General features: G+C 45.3%; 2 protein-coding genes across 8 annotated transcripts in view; one reads left to right on the top strand and one right to left on the bottom strand.

The window, feature by feature from the left end:
- Positions 1–18,105, top strand: part of LOC309657189 (uncharacterized protein) — a 357,540-nt gene that overhangs the window by 205,457 nt on the left and 133,978 nt on the right. For 2 of the 3 annotated variants that reach the window (XM_082454336.1, XM_082454335.1), the window contains one exon: positions 9,594–9,683. In XM_082454336.1, coding sequence (XP_082310462.1) covers positions 9,594–9,665 — 72 coding nt within the window. In that variant the 3' untranslated portion in view covers positions 9,666–9,683. Of the gene's footprint in view, positions 1–9,593; positions 16,727–18,105 lie in introns of those variants that run through there. The other variant, XM_082454334.1, reaches the window with a different exon arrangement.
- The window catches only part of FGF1 (fibroblast growth factor 1), a 102,602-nt gene that overhangs the window by 14,430 nt on the left and 70,067 nt on the right, over positions 1–18,105 (bottom strand). For all 5 annotated transcript variants that reach the window (XM_082454322.1, XM_082454321.1, XM_082454323.1 and 2 more), the window contains one exon: positions 8,390–8,592. In XM_082454322.1, the coding sequence (XP_082310448.1) occupies positions 8,390–8,558 (169 nt within the window). In that variant the 5' untranslated portion in view covers positions 8,559–8,592. The remainder of the gene's footprint in view (positions 1–8,389; positions 8,593–18,105) is intronic.

The raw sequence follows: 18,105 nt of genomic DNA, 5'->3' as shown, positions 1-18,105 counted from the left end.
CACAAGCCGGGCGCCGTAAAACATTAGAGAAAGACGGAGTAGAAATAAAATGGAGTTTGTGGAAAAAAAAAAGTTCCAGTGGTTTGGAATAGGCACACACGCACATATATGTATACACACACACGCACACGAAAAAGACTTTTCTTAGACTGTGTGAAGGTGTCTGCTTCTCCTTTAGGGTCTGAAAAAGGTGCCTGGGAAATTTTGATATAGTCCATGGACTGTGTGATAGTTAAAAAAAAGTTTACCTGGAAAAACCCCTTCTGTATAAGCAGATAAGGGACGGGTGGGGAGGAGAGGGAGGGAGGCCTTTGGCATGGCATCCCGCGAGGGAGAGCGTTCCTGCCTGAAGACTAGCCCCTCTTTCTGATGCCTGGCAGCCTGGCCCGGCTCTGCCCACCGTGGTCCTCTGAAAAGCTGTTTTAACTTTTGGCCCAAGCTGATGGGGAGCACAGTGCCTTCACCATTAGGTGCCGAGTGGTAGCAGAATGGGAGTCCGGACTGCCCCCAGAACTAGGGGCAGGAGGGATTCACTGAAGGGAAGGAGCCTACCCTTTCTAAAGGGCTGCAGAGTAGGGTTCTTGGGACCAGTGAACTCCTCTACTGCCTTTAGGATGTGGTTTGATTTATAAATATTTGATTGGCACACACTTTGCTCAGGAACATTTCCATTTGTGTGGTGAGCGGTGCCGGTAATCCTGCTCCCCGTGCAGCCCTCCTACGTGCCTGGCGAGGCGAGGGGGTGCGCGCCGCAGGAGGGGCTGCAGGTTTGGGGTGCTCGTGAGCATTTTCCTATCCTTCAGTTACTGTTCCGGTTATGAATCCCGTCCAGGAATAAGTCACGGCCCCCTTAGGCAGAGAGGGAACTCCAGCAGGAAGAGCAGAATCAGGCATGGAGCTCCTCCTTGCTTTGCCCAAGACAGCTTGCCGTGCGGAGAGGTCAGACAGGGCAGGGCTTGTGGGGCTGGCGCCTGGGCATGAGGTACCTACACGCCAGGCCTTGAGAGCTCCAAGCCTGGACAGTCCCGGAGACGCTGAGATGGAGGGAGCTAGTGTAGCATTTGCCTAACTCAACAGACTCCCAAGATCATATGGTTAGATAAGGAGGGCCGAGCAAGCCTCAGGATGATGATGATGATGATGATGATAAATTCCATGTTCCAAGCACTTATCATGTGCCTGGCAGGGTGTTACACACTTTCACAAACTACCACACTTAAAATTGCTACTTTTGTATGAGGGTGGGTACTGTTGCCATCCTTGTTTTTAGAATGAGCAAGCTGAGGCATGTGGAGGAAAAGTAACTTCCCCGAGGTGACAGGAAACCAGGAAGCAGCAGTGATGGGCCCCGCACCTACACCCATCTGACCCACACAGTGGACTGTGTGAATTCAGCAGGTTTATTTGATCAGTGTGCGGGATGCACGGCTGTGGTGTTGGTGTCGGGGGTGGTAGTGGGCTATGGAGAGAGTCCTGGAAGATGCAGCTGTGGGTCGGTGCCAGGTTTCCCAGTTACTGGCTGGTGCCAGGCCCTGTGTTCACAGGGTTAGTTCACAGGGCAATTAGTTATGAATGATAATTAATAACCTCACAGGATTGTGGCTAAGAGGAAATGAAAGAGTCTAGTGCAGTGCTTGGCATATATCAGGTGCTCGATAGATATTTGTGGAATATATTGTTGAATTTGAATTTACCTGCCACCAACACAGTTCATTAACTCATCAAATTAATATTTCTTGAGCATGATTCCCAGCTGCCAGGCAATGTACTAGACACACAAATTGCAGTGTTGAGCTGTAGGAGACAAAGTCCCCGTCCTCAGGGAGCCCAGTGAGGGAGAGAACCATTAAATAATCGCACAAGTAAATGTGAAGTGATAACCCCACGGAGGGCTGCCTGGTCCACGAGGCACTCCTCAAGCGCCCCGTGTCTGAGATGGAACAGGTCCTGTTTCCCTGCCCCTGTTCCTACTCCAGGAGCCTCCCTCTCCTGGTGACACGACCATTTACTAGCCTCCCCAGGTCAAGCCCTAGGAGTCAGCATGAAGCTTCTCACACCCTGCCCCCAGTGCCCCTTCTCGCAGTCTGCAGCTCTCCTCTGTCATCCTGCCTGGCCTTCCTGGTATGGCAAAGTAACAAACATCCACAGTCTGCATTGCTAATTTCCTACAGCAGTGATTTGAGCCATCGTAAAGGGGTGAACCAAAAACATCTTCTTGGGCTTCCCTGGTGGCGCAGTGGTTGAGAGTCTGCCTGCCAATGCAGGGGACACCGGTTCGAGCCCTGGTCTGGGAGGATCCCACATGCCGTGGAGCAACTGGGCCCGTGAGCCACAACTACTGAGCCTGCGCGTCTGGAGCCTGTGCTCTGCAACAAGAGAGGCCGCAATAGTGAGAGGCCCGCGCACCGCGATGAGGAGTGGCCCCCACTTGCCGCAACTAGAGAAAGCCCTCGCACAGAAATGAAGACCCAACACAACCATATACTAAATTTAAAAAAAAAAAAAAAAAAGTTCAAAAACATCTTGTCTGCAGGCCAGAAATTCCCACCAGTGGAGACCTTTGACTCAGGTCTACATTACAGCAGCCCATACACAGTCATCCATCGTAGTTTATACCACTCCAAGCAAGGCTTTGTGTTAGGTTCTAGGAAACTGATTCTCTTGGAGATAGGAAGAGGACAAATTTTTGAAAACTTCCTTATCTTGCCCAGGGCAGATCAACTGGCTGGGCACAAAGAAAAGCTGTGGGTAAGACCTTCAAGGTGGTGGAGGAGTAAGATGTGGAGATCGTCTTCCTCCCCACAAATACATCAAAAATGCATCTACATGTGGAACAACTCCTACAGAACACCTACTGAACGCTGGCAGAAGACCTCAGACTCGTAAAAGAAGAAGTAAAACTGGGACTTCCCTGGTGGTACAGTGGTTAAGAATCCGCCTGTCAATGCGGGGGACACGGGTTCGATCCCTGGTCCGGGAAGATCCCACATGCCGTGGAGCAACTAAGCCCCTGCGCCACAACTACTGAGCCTGCGCTCTAGATCCCGTGTGCCACAACTACTGAAGCCCGCGTGCCTAGAGCCCACGCTCCACAACAAGAGAAGCCACCACAATGAGAAGCCCGTGCACCGCAATGAAGAGCAGCCCCCGTTTGCTGCAACTAGAGAAAGCCCACAGGCAGCAATGAAGACCCAACGTAGCCAAAAAAAAAAAAAAAAAAGTAAAACTGTCACTGTTTGCAGATGACATAATACTATACATAGAGAATCCTAAACATGCTACCAGAAAACTACTAGAGCTAATCAATGAATTTGGTAGAGTAGCAGGATACAAAATTAATGCACAGAAATCTCTTACATTCCTATACACTAACGATGAAAAATCTGAAAGAGAATTTAAGGAAACACTCCCATTTACCTTTGCAACAAAAAGAGTAAAATACCTAGGAATAAACCTACATAAGGAGACAAAAGACCTGTATGCAGAAAACTATAAGACACTGATGAAAGAAATTAAAGACGATACAGACAGATGGAGAGATATACCATGTTCTTGAATTGGAAGAATCAACATTGTGAAAATGACTATACTACCCAAAGCAATCCACAGATTCACTGCATTCCCTATCAAACAAACTACCAGTGGCATTTTTCACAGAACTAGAACAAAAAATTGCACAATTTGTATGGAAACACAAAAGATCCCGAATAGCCAAAGCAATCTTGGGAAAGAAAAACAGAACTGAAGGAATCAGGCTCCCGGACTTCAGACTATACAAAGCTACAGTAATCAAGACAGTACGGTACTGGCACAAAAACAGAAATATAGATCAATGGAACAGGATAAAAGCCCAGAGATAAACCCACGCACATATGGTCACCTTATCTTTGATAAAGAAGGCAAGAGTATACACTGGAGAAAAGACAGCCTCTTCAGTAAGTGGTGTTGGGAAAACTGGACAGTTACATCTAAAAGAAGGAAATTAGAATGCTCCCTAACACCATACACAAAAATAAACTCAAAATGGATTAAAGACCTAAATGTAAGGCCAGACACTATAAAACTCTTAGAGGAAAACATAGGCAGAACACTCTATGACATAAATCACAGCAAGATCCTTTTTGATCCCCACCTCCTAGAGAAATGGAAATAACAAAAATAAATAAATGGGACATAATGAAACTTAAAAGCTTTTGCACAGCAAAGGAAACCATAAGCAAGACGAAAAGACAACCCTCAGAATGGGAGAAAATATTTGCAAATGAAGCAACTGACAAAGGATTAATCTCCAAAATACACAAGCAGCTCATGCAGCTCAATATCAAAAAAACAAACAACCCAATCCAAAAATGGGCAGAAGACCTAAAATAGACATTTCTCCAAAGAAGATATACAGATTGCCAACAAACACATGAAAGGATGCTCAACATCACTAATCATTAGAGAAATGCAAATCAAAACTACAATGAGTTATCACCTCACACCAGTCAGAATGGGCATCATCAAAAAATCTACAAACAATAAATGCTGGAGAGGGTTTGGAGAAAAGGGAACCCTCTTGCAGTAGTTGATACAACCAATATGGAGAACAGTATGGAGGTTCCTTAAAAAACTAAAAATAGAACTACCATATGACCCAGCAATCCCACTACTGGGCAGATACCCTAAGGAAACCATAGTTCAAAAAGAGTCATGTACTACAGTGTTCATTGCAGCTCTATTTACAATAGCCAGGACATGGAAGCAACCTAAGTGTCCATCGACAGATGAATGGATAAAGAAGATGTGGCACATATATACAATGGAATATCACTCAGCCATAAAAAGAAATGAAACTGAGTTATTTGTAGTGAGGTGGAGGGACCTAGAGTCTGTCATACAGAGTGAAGTAAGTCAGAAAGAGAAAAATACTGTATGCTAACATGTATATATGGAATCTAAAAAAAAAAAAAAAAAAAATGGTTCTGAAGAACCTAGGGGCAGGACAGGAATAAAGATGCAGACATAGAGAATGGACTTGAGGACACGGGGAGGGGGAAGGGTAAGCTGGGACGAAGTGAGAGAGTGGCATGGACATATATACACTACCAAATGTAAAATAGATAGCTAGTGGGAAGCAGCCGCATAGCACAGGGAGATCAGCTCGTTGCTTTGTGACCACCTAGAGGGGTGGGATAGGGAGGGTGGGAGGGAGACCCAAGAGGGAGGAGATACAGGGATGTATGTATACGTATAGCTGATTCACTTTGTTATACAGCAGAAACTAACACACCATTGTAAAGCAGTTATACGCCAATGAAGATGTTAAAAAAAATTAAGTAAAATTAAAAAAAAAGGAGAAGCTGTGAAAGTAGGTTTTTTGTTTTTTTGTGTTTTTGCCTTGTAGAGCTGGAAGGCGTACAGTTCTACCTTGCATAATTTATGTAGATTTACCTAAATATTTGATTGGCTTTTAGAAATATTCTTCCTGAAGGAAGTCTTGGAGTGTGGCTCTCTACTTGTCACCGTGGTCTCCAGTGATGCTCAAACTAATGATCAAAGAATAGAAACCATTCCCTCGCCAGGCTGTGCCAGCCACTCAGGGATCATCCACTCCATGCCTGCCCAGGTTGATTCTGTTTCTGAAGAAACTTGAAATTCAGAAGGATTGTGGCAGTACCATCACTGGGCAGTAGAGGGCAACAGAACCACATTTACAGGGCGCATCCGTAGGAAGGGAGTCCTCTCGGCTCAGCTGCAGGATCTCTCAGCTTTGTCAGGCACACACAGGTGAGGAAACTGAGCCTCAGTATTTTCCCCCAAGATGAGATAGCTGGGAACACTGGAGACTTTTACATTGCTAGACAAGAGAGAATGATTGGAAGGGTTTTGGGGATGGGGGATGGGAAGCTGCTTTGGCAGAGCACTTTATGCAAAATGGAGAGAATGGTAATTGTCTAGTGCTGCTCCAGTTAGAAAGTGGAAGCATAGGAATATGAAGTCAAGGTTTCTGTCTCTAAATCTAGGGCCTCTGACTCTGCAGGGGCTATGTGGATTATCCAGTTCTCCTGGCATTGACAGGTACGGGGATGTATTTCTGCTCACTCACCCGACTTTGATTTCTGTCCTCCTTGGCCCTTGCTCTTAGTTCTAGACTAAGTAAATAGGCCAACGCAACGACTCTGAATGTTGCCAGAGAGGCCTTGAATCAAAACCTGAATCTAGACCCTTGGCCTTCATGGAGGGCAGTGTTATTGAAGAGAAGAGACTAGGCAAGGTCCTTAAGTGTTGTACTGTCTCTCCATGTGCCGTGTTGAATACATGGAAGTCTTGGAGGAGGTGGTGGTGGTGACAGTGGTGGCAAGAATAGCCACACGTGCTGAGTTGTTGCTCTGGGTCAGGGGACTGTGTCAAGAACTTTCACTGCGTTATCTCATGGAACCCTCCCAAGGAGCCTGTGAGGCAAGTAATATCATTCTTATTTTACACGTGAGAAAAGTGAGGCCAAAACGGTTAAGTAACTAGCCCAAGTTCACTTGGAAAGTAATTAATCCAGCATCACTTGTGTGCAGACCGCCTCACACAAACTCCTATGCTACCGTATGCTGCCCTCCAGGGCTCCTGACATCTGAGGTCGGGCAGCTGAATTTGCAGCACTATGCAGAAGTTGTCCCGAAGTTCCATACCCAGAGTGCAGTCTATAATGTTAGCAGTGAAGTCATCTACCATTTGTACAGAAATTCCAGTACTTGGAATTGTAATTGTAGCTTCTTGTTACCCCAGAATTTAAGGTTTCCCAGAAGAGCCAGCTTAACGCCATGGAACGCATCACCAAGGTTGTTTCTTCTCCTGGGACTCTAAGGACCAGAGAGCATTCCCGTTGGTTCAGAAAGCTAAGACTTATTAGAAGTGTTTAAAACCTTTGAGAAATTACAGCTTGTTCCCTTTGTGTTGTATGAGGCAGATCACATGAATTGTGTAGCTTGTCTGACACAACACAACAGACTGCAGTCTGAGTCCATTTATTTGCAGTAAACATTGCTTCTGTATGTGTTTGACCTACTCAGCAGTCTTTTTTTTTTTTTTGCTTCACTCTGGTACCTGTTTTGCATTGGGTATAAGGCATTCAGCAGGCCCATCTGAAGACAAGCCATCAAAACCAAGCTGAAAAAATCTAACCCTGCAGCGTCCAGCCCCAACCTCAGTCTTCCTGCTCCTCATCTCAAGGGTCTGCTTGGTGGGCGGGAAGGACAGGACAGTGCCGCCTGGTTTGGTCAGTGCTGGCTTCCATCCCCACCACCTGTGCATCTGAGGATGGAGAGTGAGCGCCACTGGGGTGGCCGTTTGTGCTTAGTGCCTGCAACCTTTGGTGCATATCCCATGAACAAGAAAGACTACCTGATGTATAAACCATCACATCAAAGCCAGTGTTCTGCATTCCATTTTAAAGCCATCCTGCAGCAACCTTAATTTCCACCCGTGCTATTCTGTGTCTCCTGATTTCATCCACACGTTCCTTCTCTTGGTACGTGACACGTTTGACCCTTCAGACCCTCTTAGCAGGGACCAGATCTGACTTTCGGCTCCTCTCCAACATCTCATGCCTTGGTGGTGCTCAGGGAATCCCTGAGCACATCACAGTAGGACCCAGACACCTAACATCAAACATACACACCACCGCCGGAAGTACTAAAGCAGAACGAAGAGATTTTTGTTATTAGATACTCAAGGAGATTCTTTTCTCCAAGGTCGTACCTCCATTTATCAACACCATCTGGGAGCTGGGCTGGCAGGAAAGCCCGGAAGAGAGAGTCAGCCTTTGGCTGGAATCGCTCTTGCCCTTTGGTTTCTATAAGGTCTGGAGAATGACTTCACTCCTCCCGGTTACCACAAACACATCTGCACGATATGCAGAGTGAGAGCAGCACGATTTATGATGTGTAAGACTACGATTATGAACTAGGATTTCACAAATCAAGCCCAGTGGAAAGATAACCTGGAGAGTCAGTTAACTTGAAATTGAGCCCATGTCTTTGTGGGGGGTTTACCAACCCTGCCCCATGTGGCCCTTCCTGTCATGGAGCGAGCGGGGCCCTGGGGACCAGACCTCTCGCTAGTTACAGAGATCTGGAACAATTGAACATGGGTAACCAGTCTGATCTCACAGCAGTTGTGTTAGGTCAACAGAGAGTCCTCTTAAACTCTTGAAATAGGACCCCTTTAGGCAGGCTGTAGCCTTCACAACTCCCCCTTTTCCACACCTAGACCCTTTGCAGCTTGTTCCCCCTGCCTCTGAGTGTGTCATGCCTGAACAGAACCTTGGGGAAGAGGGTACAGCCCGTCTTTAGCTGTCCTCCCTTCTTCCGTCCTTGACTAAGGAAGACACCAGAAAGGTCAGATGGGCGCTTACTGTGCTGGTCACTCCTGTCCCGTGTCCCATCCACTGTGCCGTCTGGAAGGATCCTCAGGAAGTGGCCCCCGTTGCTACAGTAGAGGAGTTTGGGCTTCTTGTAATTCCCTGGAGGCAGATTAAACTTCTCGGTCAGGGCTGTGAAGGTTGTGATTTCCCCTTCAGCCATGGCTGAGCAGCTCCTGGTTATGGCGCTTTCAAGGCTGTAAGAAATTAAACAACCCTGTAGAATGTTCTTCCAGCGAAGGTGCAGCGTGCACTTTCAAGAAGGGAAGGAGAGCCTCAGGGCACAGGCTCCTGGGCGGGTGGTAACCACAGACTGCCCAGGTGCTGTCCACAGTAAACAGGCCTGTGCCGTGGCCAGTGGTTAAGGAAGGATGGTCCCTGGTAAGGGAGGGATTTTCAGGCATGTCTCAGTTTCCAATTGGACACAGCTCTGGACCAGGCTGTGTGTTTTTTAGAACATCAAATTTGATCATTTTGGCGGAGAGGAAAAAAAATAATGTTTTGGTCCCTCCTTCTGATCCAGACACATCCTCAAATTAAACGCCGAAGTTGCACTAAAATAACACTCAGGGTCTGGCCGAAACCCACAAATGCCGAGAGGCCAGCACTGAGGTTGTGCCCTCCACCCTCCCACTGTTCTGGCCAGGTGCTGAGGCCCTTGTATGGAGATAGCCCCGGGAGCTTGGGCATGGGAGACCCATGGGGAAGGCGGGGGCGGGGTAGGTGGCGGTGAGGGGCATTTCCGAGACAGCCAACAGTTAATTTGTAAAGGACAGTTCTGGGTTTACTGGTGGGAACAGAACCAGAGCTGGAGAAGAAGGCACGTGAAGGTGTTCAGTGGGGTTTTTAAAGGGCAGTCACTGCCAAAGGACATTTTATGGGGTGGAGCATTTTGAAGGTTCTGCTAGCTATTGCCTGGGTCCACAGCTTCCTGTGTATCGTCAGATCACACAGGGAAGACGGTATTCTGTTCCTGGGACTAAGGCCATCTTCCTCCTAATTATTTTCTAATGAGACATACTTACTGTTGACACAGAAACCACCATACTGCCTATTATAATCCTCTAATGTTGTATATACCCACTATGTACAAATTTATATTTTTAGTGTAAAAGTGCATCAATGACACCACTGAGAACTAAAAAGCAAAGCCAATAAACTTCAGTATTTTAAAATATCTACTTACCCCACCATTTAGGAGAATGAATTGGTGCTGACTACAAGGACTGTACAAGAAAGAGGTGAAGAAGAGACTGGAAAACCAACATGAGAACTTCATCTTATAAGAGTGAGTAGGTGCTCATTGTACATGTTGATTATCAAGTGGCTTTATCATAATAATGATCATCATCATCGTTAACATATTGTGGGCTACGAGGTAACTCATGTCCTCCTCACCATAATTCTTTGAGGCAGATGCTCATGTTATCCTCATTTTTTTATAAAGTGACACCAAAGCTTACAGCTGCTCAGTGGCCTGTCCAAGGTCAACAGCTAGTACGTGAGCCTCAAAAGGGGTCTGTTGAAAGAAAGCCCTAACTTGCCTTTAATCTCCATGACAAGGTTAAGTGACTTCACTGGTACCGCAGTAGTATTACTAGAAGTGGGGATTTTACCCATTGCCTGGCACATACGTCTGCCCCCACGACCTGATCATTCATTAAGTTACTCATCTGTGACCCAGGTATTGGCTGTCACCACCAGCAGCCTCCGCTTTTGCCCCCATGCATCTCTTCATTTCCCAGAGAACCCAAGTCACCAGGTGTTAGGAGCCCTGTGAACTTGACGGAAGGCCAGCCAGCCTCCTGCATTTCTCACACTCCCCATCCGCGCATCCTTGGAGCGGCCTCACAGAGCTGCTTGCATAGAAGGTAGTTCCATCAGAAATCAAGGGAGCAATTTGGGTGATTTGTTCTGGTGACTTTGGAATTAGGGTTCATGTTGGAAGCCTCCTCGTGTTTCCTCTGGTCTAGGCATTTTAATGTGTCTAGTACATCTCTCCCAGTCTACAGCCACAAGGGCTGTGGTTTGAAGTCCCTCCAAGGACCCCCAAAGAGAGTTTTGCATACACCATATAAACTGTCTTTAAAGTCAGACCACTCCAAATATCCCCTTCACATATGGTGAAACTCTCTCTGGCCCTTTTCACAAAGTCCAATAACAGATGGAAAATTAATTTCATAGACATCAGTTTCATAGGGCAGACTGCAGAGTTCACCTTGCACAGCACTTTGCATTTCCTTCCCAAACCCTCACTCTCTCTTCCAAAGCCCTCTCTTTATCCACAAGCCTCTGAGTCTCTGTGCCCACCTCTGTCTCTCTCACTCTCTCTCATTGTCTCTGTACTCAGTCCTTTTCCGTCCCAGCCTTTCAATCTTCCTCTCCCTCCACTTCCTCACTCTACTCCATTCTGGATTCCCTCAATGTAAAGCAATTTAGTGCTTCCAGACATGGGCATCTTCACCCATCACCTCTCATTAGCATACAACAATGATCCTTCTTCCTTAAATTACAGCTAAGAGATAATCCATATTTTTTTGTTCCATCAGTTTTTTTTTTTTCAAGCACTTACTGAGTACTTAATTTGGTATAGGAGAAAATAATCATATACTGGTGGTGGCCATTTCACTGTACAAAGAGCCATTTGTGTTGTCCATCTTAGACGGGCAGAATTTTGTTTCTTGCTGTCCCTGGATTTTCTCAAATGGAGGTCCCCATTAGCCCTGGTTGTGCAGCAATTGCGTGGTGAGGACAGCCTCCCTTCTAGATCCAGCACCCGTGGGGAGTCTCCATTAAGCTGGTTTCTATGTGTTGCATATGGATTTGGCTCTACCCATTTGCATTCTTTCTTCCATCCCACTGGGATGAAGGGAACAGATGCACCAAAAGACTGGCCGAGGTTGGAGGCATCATTTCTGGCCAAGAGTTATACTGATGCTCACATTCATGTGTGTGTAAGCCATGAAGCTAAAGGCCCTCTGTCAGAGGCCGGTGGGCATCCCCTCCCCCTTGATTGCCTTGCAACCTGGGGTTATACAAGCCCATGCCTCTGTTCTCTGCCTTCTCCCCCCAGTAAGAGGAACAGTGATGGTGTGGCTGCACTGACTTCAGATTTCTCCCATCGCCCTTAAGTTCAGACGCATACCTGAAACCTGAAGGTGACTTGCTGATGCCTGAAAATAAGCCTTGTGTCAATGTGAATTCGATAGACTGTATCAGTGGGATTATGAATCAGCCAAAACATACAAAAAAAATGAAATCTCTTTTCGCTGGTGAAGGGAACTGCAGAGGCACAAAATTCCCCTCCCCCCGTTTAGCTTTATTTACAATTTACCTATATTTTTAGCAGTGGTTGGTCCAGAGTTCCTTGCCAATCTAGTATTGTTAAAGGATAGGAATGAAGGAAGTATATGACGTGATAAAACCATTAGGCATCAGCCTTACCAGGCCCTTGGGGATTTTCACAAATTGCTCTAACAAATGAATCCATTAACTATGTGAAATCAGGCATTGAGCATAATTTATAAGCCCTGCTTGTGGTTAGTATTATCTTTTTGTTGGCTGTCAGGGGAAGGGGTTATCTGTGTGTGTGTTGGGAGATGGAAAAGACCAAGCCCAATGGACTCCATGTCATCGTCGTGTGCTAAGCCCAGCCCTCTTGAGATTTGGGGCCCTGGGGAGATTTTTCTGGACTTACCAGTGACACTAAAGTGAGGGGAACACCAAGCCTATTGGAACGTCCATGTTCAGCCTGATATATTTTGTTAGCTGTAGCCTCTGGAAGAGATCCTGAACTCTGACACATGGACAGGATGTTAAGTATACGCTCTCACGCAGGAATACAAGAGTCACTTTTCAGTGTGGGTGAGTGAGCAACACTGTACAGCCCCAGCTGCACACACATTGGCTCTGGGAGCCTGGGCAAGTCATTTGTTCCTTCCGAGATGTTTCCTCTAATAATCCCCACCCTGCCTACCTCAGGGTTGTCTGAAGGATTAACTGGGCACAGTATTCATAACAGTACTTGGAAAGCTTACAACTGTGACCTGACCTCTAGGAGATACGAGTAAGTGGTTTAGTTCAACTAGTTGAAGCCTGATGTGGTCTAGGTCAGCTGTGATTGAACGCTTAATTTAAAATAATTTTTTCAGTTAGTATGGAAATAGAGTTTTTCCTTCCCTCTCATATTTGGCAGAAATTAGCTAAGCCCCTCCTCCCTCATCATTTAAGCCACAAACATAGTAGAGAAGATGGAGGAGGCAAAGGTAAGCCATCATCATGTAAGAGAGAATCCAGGTCACTGTTTCAGACTCAGTTCTCAGCTTATCGACAGTTATCGAAGGAATGTTGGTGAAGCTTGCTGTTTCTAGGACACGTTAGTGTTCAGTTTGGCCCTGGTGGCTAGGTCAGAAGAGAAGATGTGGTTCTAAGAATCAAAGGAAGGCAAACAGTGATGTTTATTTTTTTAATTTTGTTTTTAACTCCTGTCACTGCTTAAGCAATGCAGAATACCCATGAAGGGGGATATTTTGCAAAGTATATTAAGCCACTGAAGGTAGATGTGTAGACATCCGTTAAGGTGATAATTGGGTATGTGTCCTCAAACCCAGCATATGTAAAACAGATCTCACCTTTGGTCTCAAATATGCCCTAAGTCCTTGATCCTGTATCTTTGAATGGAATCACCCAAAAGCCTTAACTCTGCCTTAGAGATATTAATTAACCTTAGAATTTGGTAAGTCAAATATGCATGTTTAAACATTAAGGGTAACTACTAAAAGAAAAGAAATAAAATGCATTAATTCCAGTCAGCAACTGGTAGGGATAAGGGAAAAGAGGTGAAATAAATAAAATTGTACTTATCCAAAGGAATCTAGAAAAAAGAGAAAAATAATAGAAATGTTTTTAAAAATTGCTCATAATTAGGTGGCAGAAATAAATTCAAATACATTTATAATCACAATAAATGTAAATGGGCTAAATTTACTAGCTACTGGATTTTTAAACAGTCCATCTACACTCTGATTACAAGAGACACATTTAAAACATGAGGACACAGAAAGGTTAAAAACAAAAGAATGAAAAACAGACACACACACACACAAATAGACACCAGATGTTAACAAAAAACTAAAAGTTGGTATGGCAATATTAATATCATATAAAGTAGGTCTAAGGCAAAAAGAATGATCAGGAATAAAAGGGATCACTGCATAATGGTAAGTGGATCAATTCAACAGAAAGATATAAAAATTCTAAACGTGTATACTTAATGACATAGCCTCAAACTATATAAAGTGAAAATTGACAAATACGTAAAGAGAAGTTGTTGACCAATTCACAATGACGGTGCGGGGTTTTAACACATTTCTGTCATAAATGATAGAGCAAACAGACAAAAAAATATTAAGGATGTGGAAGATTGAAATACACAATTAACATGTTTAATGGAATGAACCATGTAAGAGAACCCTGCACCCCACAATTAGTCAACACCGTTCTTCCCAAGGACACATGGAGCATTTACAAAAATTGACCACGTACAAGGTCATAAGACAAGACTCAGCACAAATAGAATTCATTTTGTTGAGACTATTCTTTGGTTAGAATAGAAATCACTCCCACCCATCGCACTGGTGACAAAGCCCTTTCATCTGTCCCTCTTTAATGTCTCCTAGCATCACCCTCCCTACTCCATTCTCACTGTGCTGCCTGAGTGCAGGTGCAACACCTTCTCTCACCTGGGCTGCTGAGGCAGGTGGCGGCAGCCTCTCTTCTCCAGCACTGCTCTCTTCCAGTCCACTTTCCACCCTGCTGCCAGGGACCCTTCTAACATGTGAAAATGAGCATCCCTCTCCTGCTGAAGATCTTTGACTGTGTCAGTGGGTTCCCTGCTGCCGTCAGGATAAAACCCAGGCCCCACCGTGACCTATAAGGCTTTCCTCATCTGGTCCCCACCTAACCTTGTTGCCTTTTCTCTTATTGGCCTGCTCTTCTTGGAGTCCCCCCATACCCTCACACTCACCCAGCCACGTTCTCTCTCTCCCCCTTCCTCCACCCTTCCACCATTGCCTTTCTAAGTCATACTCATCCTTCAGAAATTCGTCTCAGATATTTCCTCCTCCAGAAAGCCTGCTTGGACACATCCCCAGCCCTGACATCCCTACTCTTCCTCCATCCCACACACACCAGTTCGGATTAGTTGATTCCCTAATGCTCCCATAGCAGCATTCCATTTACTCTCTGTCACAGCACTGGGTGTAATGGCTGTGCATATTCCCTGCTTAAAGCCTTCATTGTTTTCCCCTTGCTCTGGGATAAAGACTAAGGCCAGAACAAGACCTTTGGGGCTCTGGGAGGACCAGCCCATGCCTCTTCCTCTGCCTCATTCCTCACCTCTCCAAACTAGCCTTCCACTTCCTTGAAACCATGCATTCCCGCCTACCTGAGGACCTTTACCTATGCTGTTCCCTCTCTCTGGAGAACTGTTCCTCTCCTCCTCCTCTTTACCCCACTCACCTGGTTAACTCCTACTTTTTCTTCAAGTCTTAGTTCAGTTGTCCGTTCCTCAAGGAAGCCTTGCCTGACTTCCCTTAGTTGGATCAGTTTCCTCTAGTTCTCATGGGACCATTTAACATTTCCTCAGAGCTCTTACTTCAGTTTCTAATTACACCTTCATTCTTGTGATTATTTAATTCAGGTCTCTCTTCATGACTGAGCTGTCAGCTCCATGACAGTACTAACCAATCTGCCTTGCTCACCATGGTATCCTAGTACCTGGTAAAATGCCTGGCACTGAATGGGCATTTGATAGATATTTGTTGGAAGCGTGAATGAATATAATTTAACTATATTTTCTTGACGGTCTCCTTCATTAGTCTCTGAGGCCCTGAACAGACACTGTGCCTTTTCTTTCTAGACCCAGCCCTTAGCAGGTGGCTGCACATCATCAGTGTCTTATGCAAGTTTGTTGATCGAATACCAGGCCAATCCCATCTCGGGAGCCTCTCATGGAAACATATTATCAGGACACCTAATTAGAAGGTGATGTCCTACAGGTATTAACAGAGTAGCTAAGCCAAGAGCCCTCATGTATTTTAATTGGGTTCACATTAGGGCTGGAATATCCTACCCTGGGTTAAAAGCAGGGCCAAACCTGGTTCCCATCTTGTAGAAGATATTTCCTTACTTCTTCAAAGGAAATATTAAGGAAATAATGATCTAAAGGAAGGGGTCAGACCCTTTGGTCTCAAGTCTGACCTCCTTATCTGACCAAGAGAAAGTTGGTAGGGTCTGGAAAAAAGTTCCAGGTGTTATTATTTCTGCCAGGGAGTGTCAGGTTGGCAGGGACCCACTTCATTCCTCTGGTGAGGAAAGGGAGACAGTGTGTTCTTCTTTCTTTTTTTCCTGCACCACCCTTGGTGATCTGCACCAGGTCTGAGGAAGGAATGGAGTCATGGCTGACTGTCTTGGGCTATCACTTCCGCATGCTTCTCCTAAGGCAGTTCTGTTCCATGAGCTGAAATCTCATCTTCCAAAGTTAGCAGTAAACTATGGACGTGGCATGAGATGGACTTGACAGTGGTGTGTAGGAGATGGCTCCTACAAGTTTGTGAAAGCCAATTATTAAATATTCATGAATTTTGCGAGCCAGTTGTTGAACCATTAGTAGCTTGAAATTGGCCCCAGTGAGAGTATTTATACCACAGAAAGTGGCAAATGCTTTAAGTCAAGGCTTTTTTTTTTTTCTTTCTCTCTCTATTCTTCCTTTTCTCTGCCTCCCTCCTTCCCTCTCTCCCTTCCTTCCTTCTTTTTTTCCTCTGACTGCTAAACTCAGGTTGGAGTCCTGGCTGGACACTCACTAGCAAATTACTCAGAGCCTCAGTTTCCTCATCTCCAGAATGGGGCCCCATAACTGTAGCTATTGCACAGAGTTCTGTAAGTCTTAAAAGATAACGCATGCAAAGCGCTGAGCCCAGCACTTGAAAACTTGTAAGCATTCAATAGACGTTAACTTGATTATCAGCCTCTGTATATCTTATTGTTTAGTTTTGCCAATCATCCGTGCTATTGACTTAGGACTGAACAAACTTGATTTTTAACATTTAGTGGTATTTTAGCAATATTTGAAAATATCATTTTCTAAGTGATAGGGTAGAATTTTTCCTTATCACTGATGTACAGTGAAGCTCTCTTCTCATTTGCTTAGGTGCTCTGATATACTAGTGACCAGTTCTCAGTATATTTCTTGGGTTTGTGTGTGTTACTGTCCAGGATGACAGAGAACCTGTGGGGTCAGTAGTCTTCGTCTCCTGTTCTTTAATTTAGGATCCTTCTAATCCTTAAGAATCCCGAAGTCACTGAGAATAAACTATCCCCTGGCTTCCAGAATCAGGTATTATATCAGGGAGATCAAGATGTCATACTCGGGCTTCCCTGATGGCGCAGTGGTTAAGAATCCTCCTGCCAATGCAGGGGACACGGGTTTGAGCCCTGGTCCGGGAAGATCCCACATGCTGAGGAACAACTAAGCCCGTGCACCACAACTACTGAGCCTGCACTCTAGAGCCTATGAGCCACAACTGCTGAGCGCGCGTGCCACAGCTACTGAAACCCGCGCACCTAGAGCCTGTGCTCCGCAACAAGAGAAGCCACTGCAATGAGAAGCCCGCGCACTGCAACGAAGAGTAACCCCCACTCGCCGCAACTAGAGAAAGCCCGTGCGCAGCAACGAAGACCCAACGCAGCCAATAAATAAATAAATAAATTTATATTAAAAAAAAAGAAGATGTTATACTCTGGTTGACAACTTCTACTCAGCACCTGCCAGGAACAGGATGCTGCAGATGTCCTGGAAATTTACAAAAGAAAAGAAGGGGAAAAAAAGGAAAAGAAAAAGAAAGGCCTGAAATCCCTAATCTGTAATTCTGAAATGCAAAAGACTCTGAAAACCAGAAGTCCTTTCATAACTCAAATGTGGCAAAACCTGACCCAAAGTGTCCTGAGACTATTTAAAGTCTTTATTTATTCTACTTCGTGTTAATATTTATATAATCTGGTGCAGAGGTACTGATATGCTTGATTATAGGCTACTAGACCAGCGTCTACTGGAGTTGTTCCATAATATTACAGTATACATACCATACTACCTTTCTAAAATCGCCCAAATTCTGGATTCTGAAACATATCTAGCCCCAAGTCTTTTCAAATAAGGGATTCTGGACCTGTAGTAGAAATCACAGTGTCTGCCTTTAAGGAGTTTACAGTTTGGCCCATACCAGACTCATCAAGCTGTGCTTCAGATAAGAGGGGCATAGATGCTTAGACAGAGTGTAGCCGACAGGAAGTAGGGGATGTTCATCTAATTGGGCTGTGTCACCCAACTGCTCAGTCCCAGCCTTAGCTCTCATACTCCTCAAGGAAGAGTAGAAAATATGAGCAGACATATACATTCTGAAGACTCTCCTCCAATATCCTTCATTCCTTCCCTTGATTATGGATCTTTAATTCTCTGCAGTCTGGCTTCTCCACCCCTAAAACACTTCCCCCATAGAGCCTCATTTAGTTGGAGGTCAGGAATTATTTTAAGTGCTTAGAGAAAACAGCCTCCACTCGAGAGGAAAAAGAGAGCGCTCCCTGGCGCAGCGGTGTGCTCTGCGGGCCCCAGTTCTGTCTGAACTTTAATGGTACACCCCGGGCCAGAGCGTCCT

This window comes from Balaenoptera physalus, assembly GCF_965194825.1.
Source record: "Balaenoptera physalus genome assembly, chromosome: 3".
Lineage (NCBI taxonomy): Eukaryota > Metazoa > Chordata > Mammalia > Artiodactyla > Balaenopteridae > Balaenoptera > Balaenoptera physalus.
Note: the sequence above shows the minus strand (reverse complement) of the source record. Positions and strands in the feature narration are given on the sequence as shown.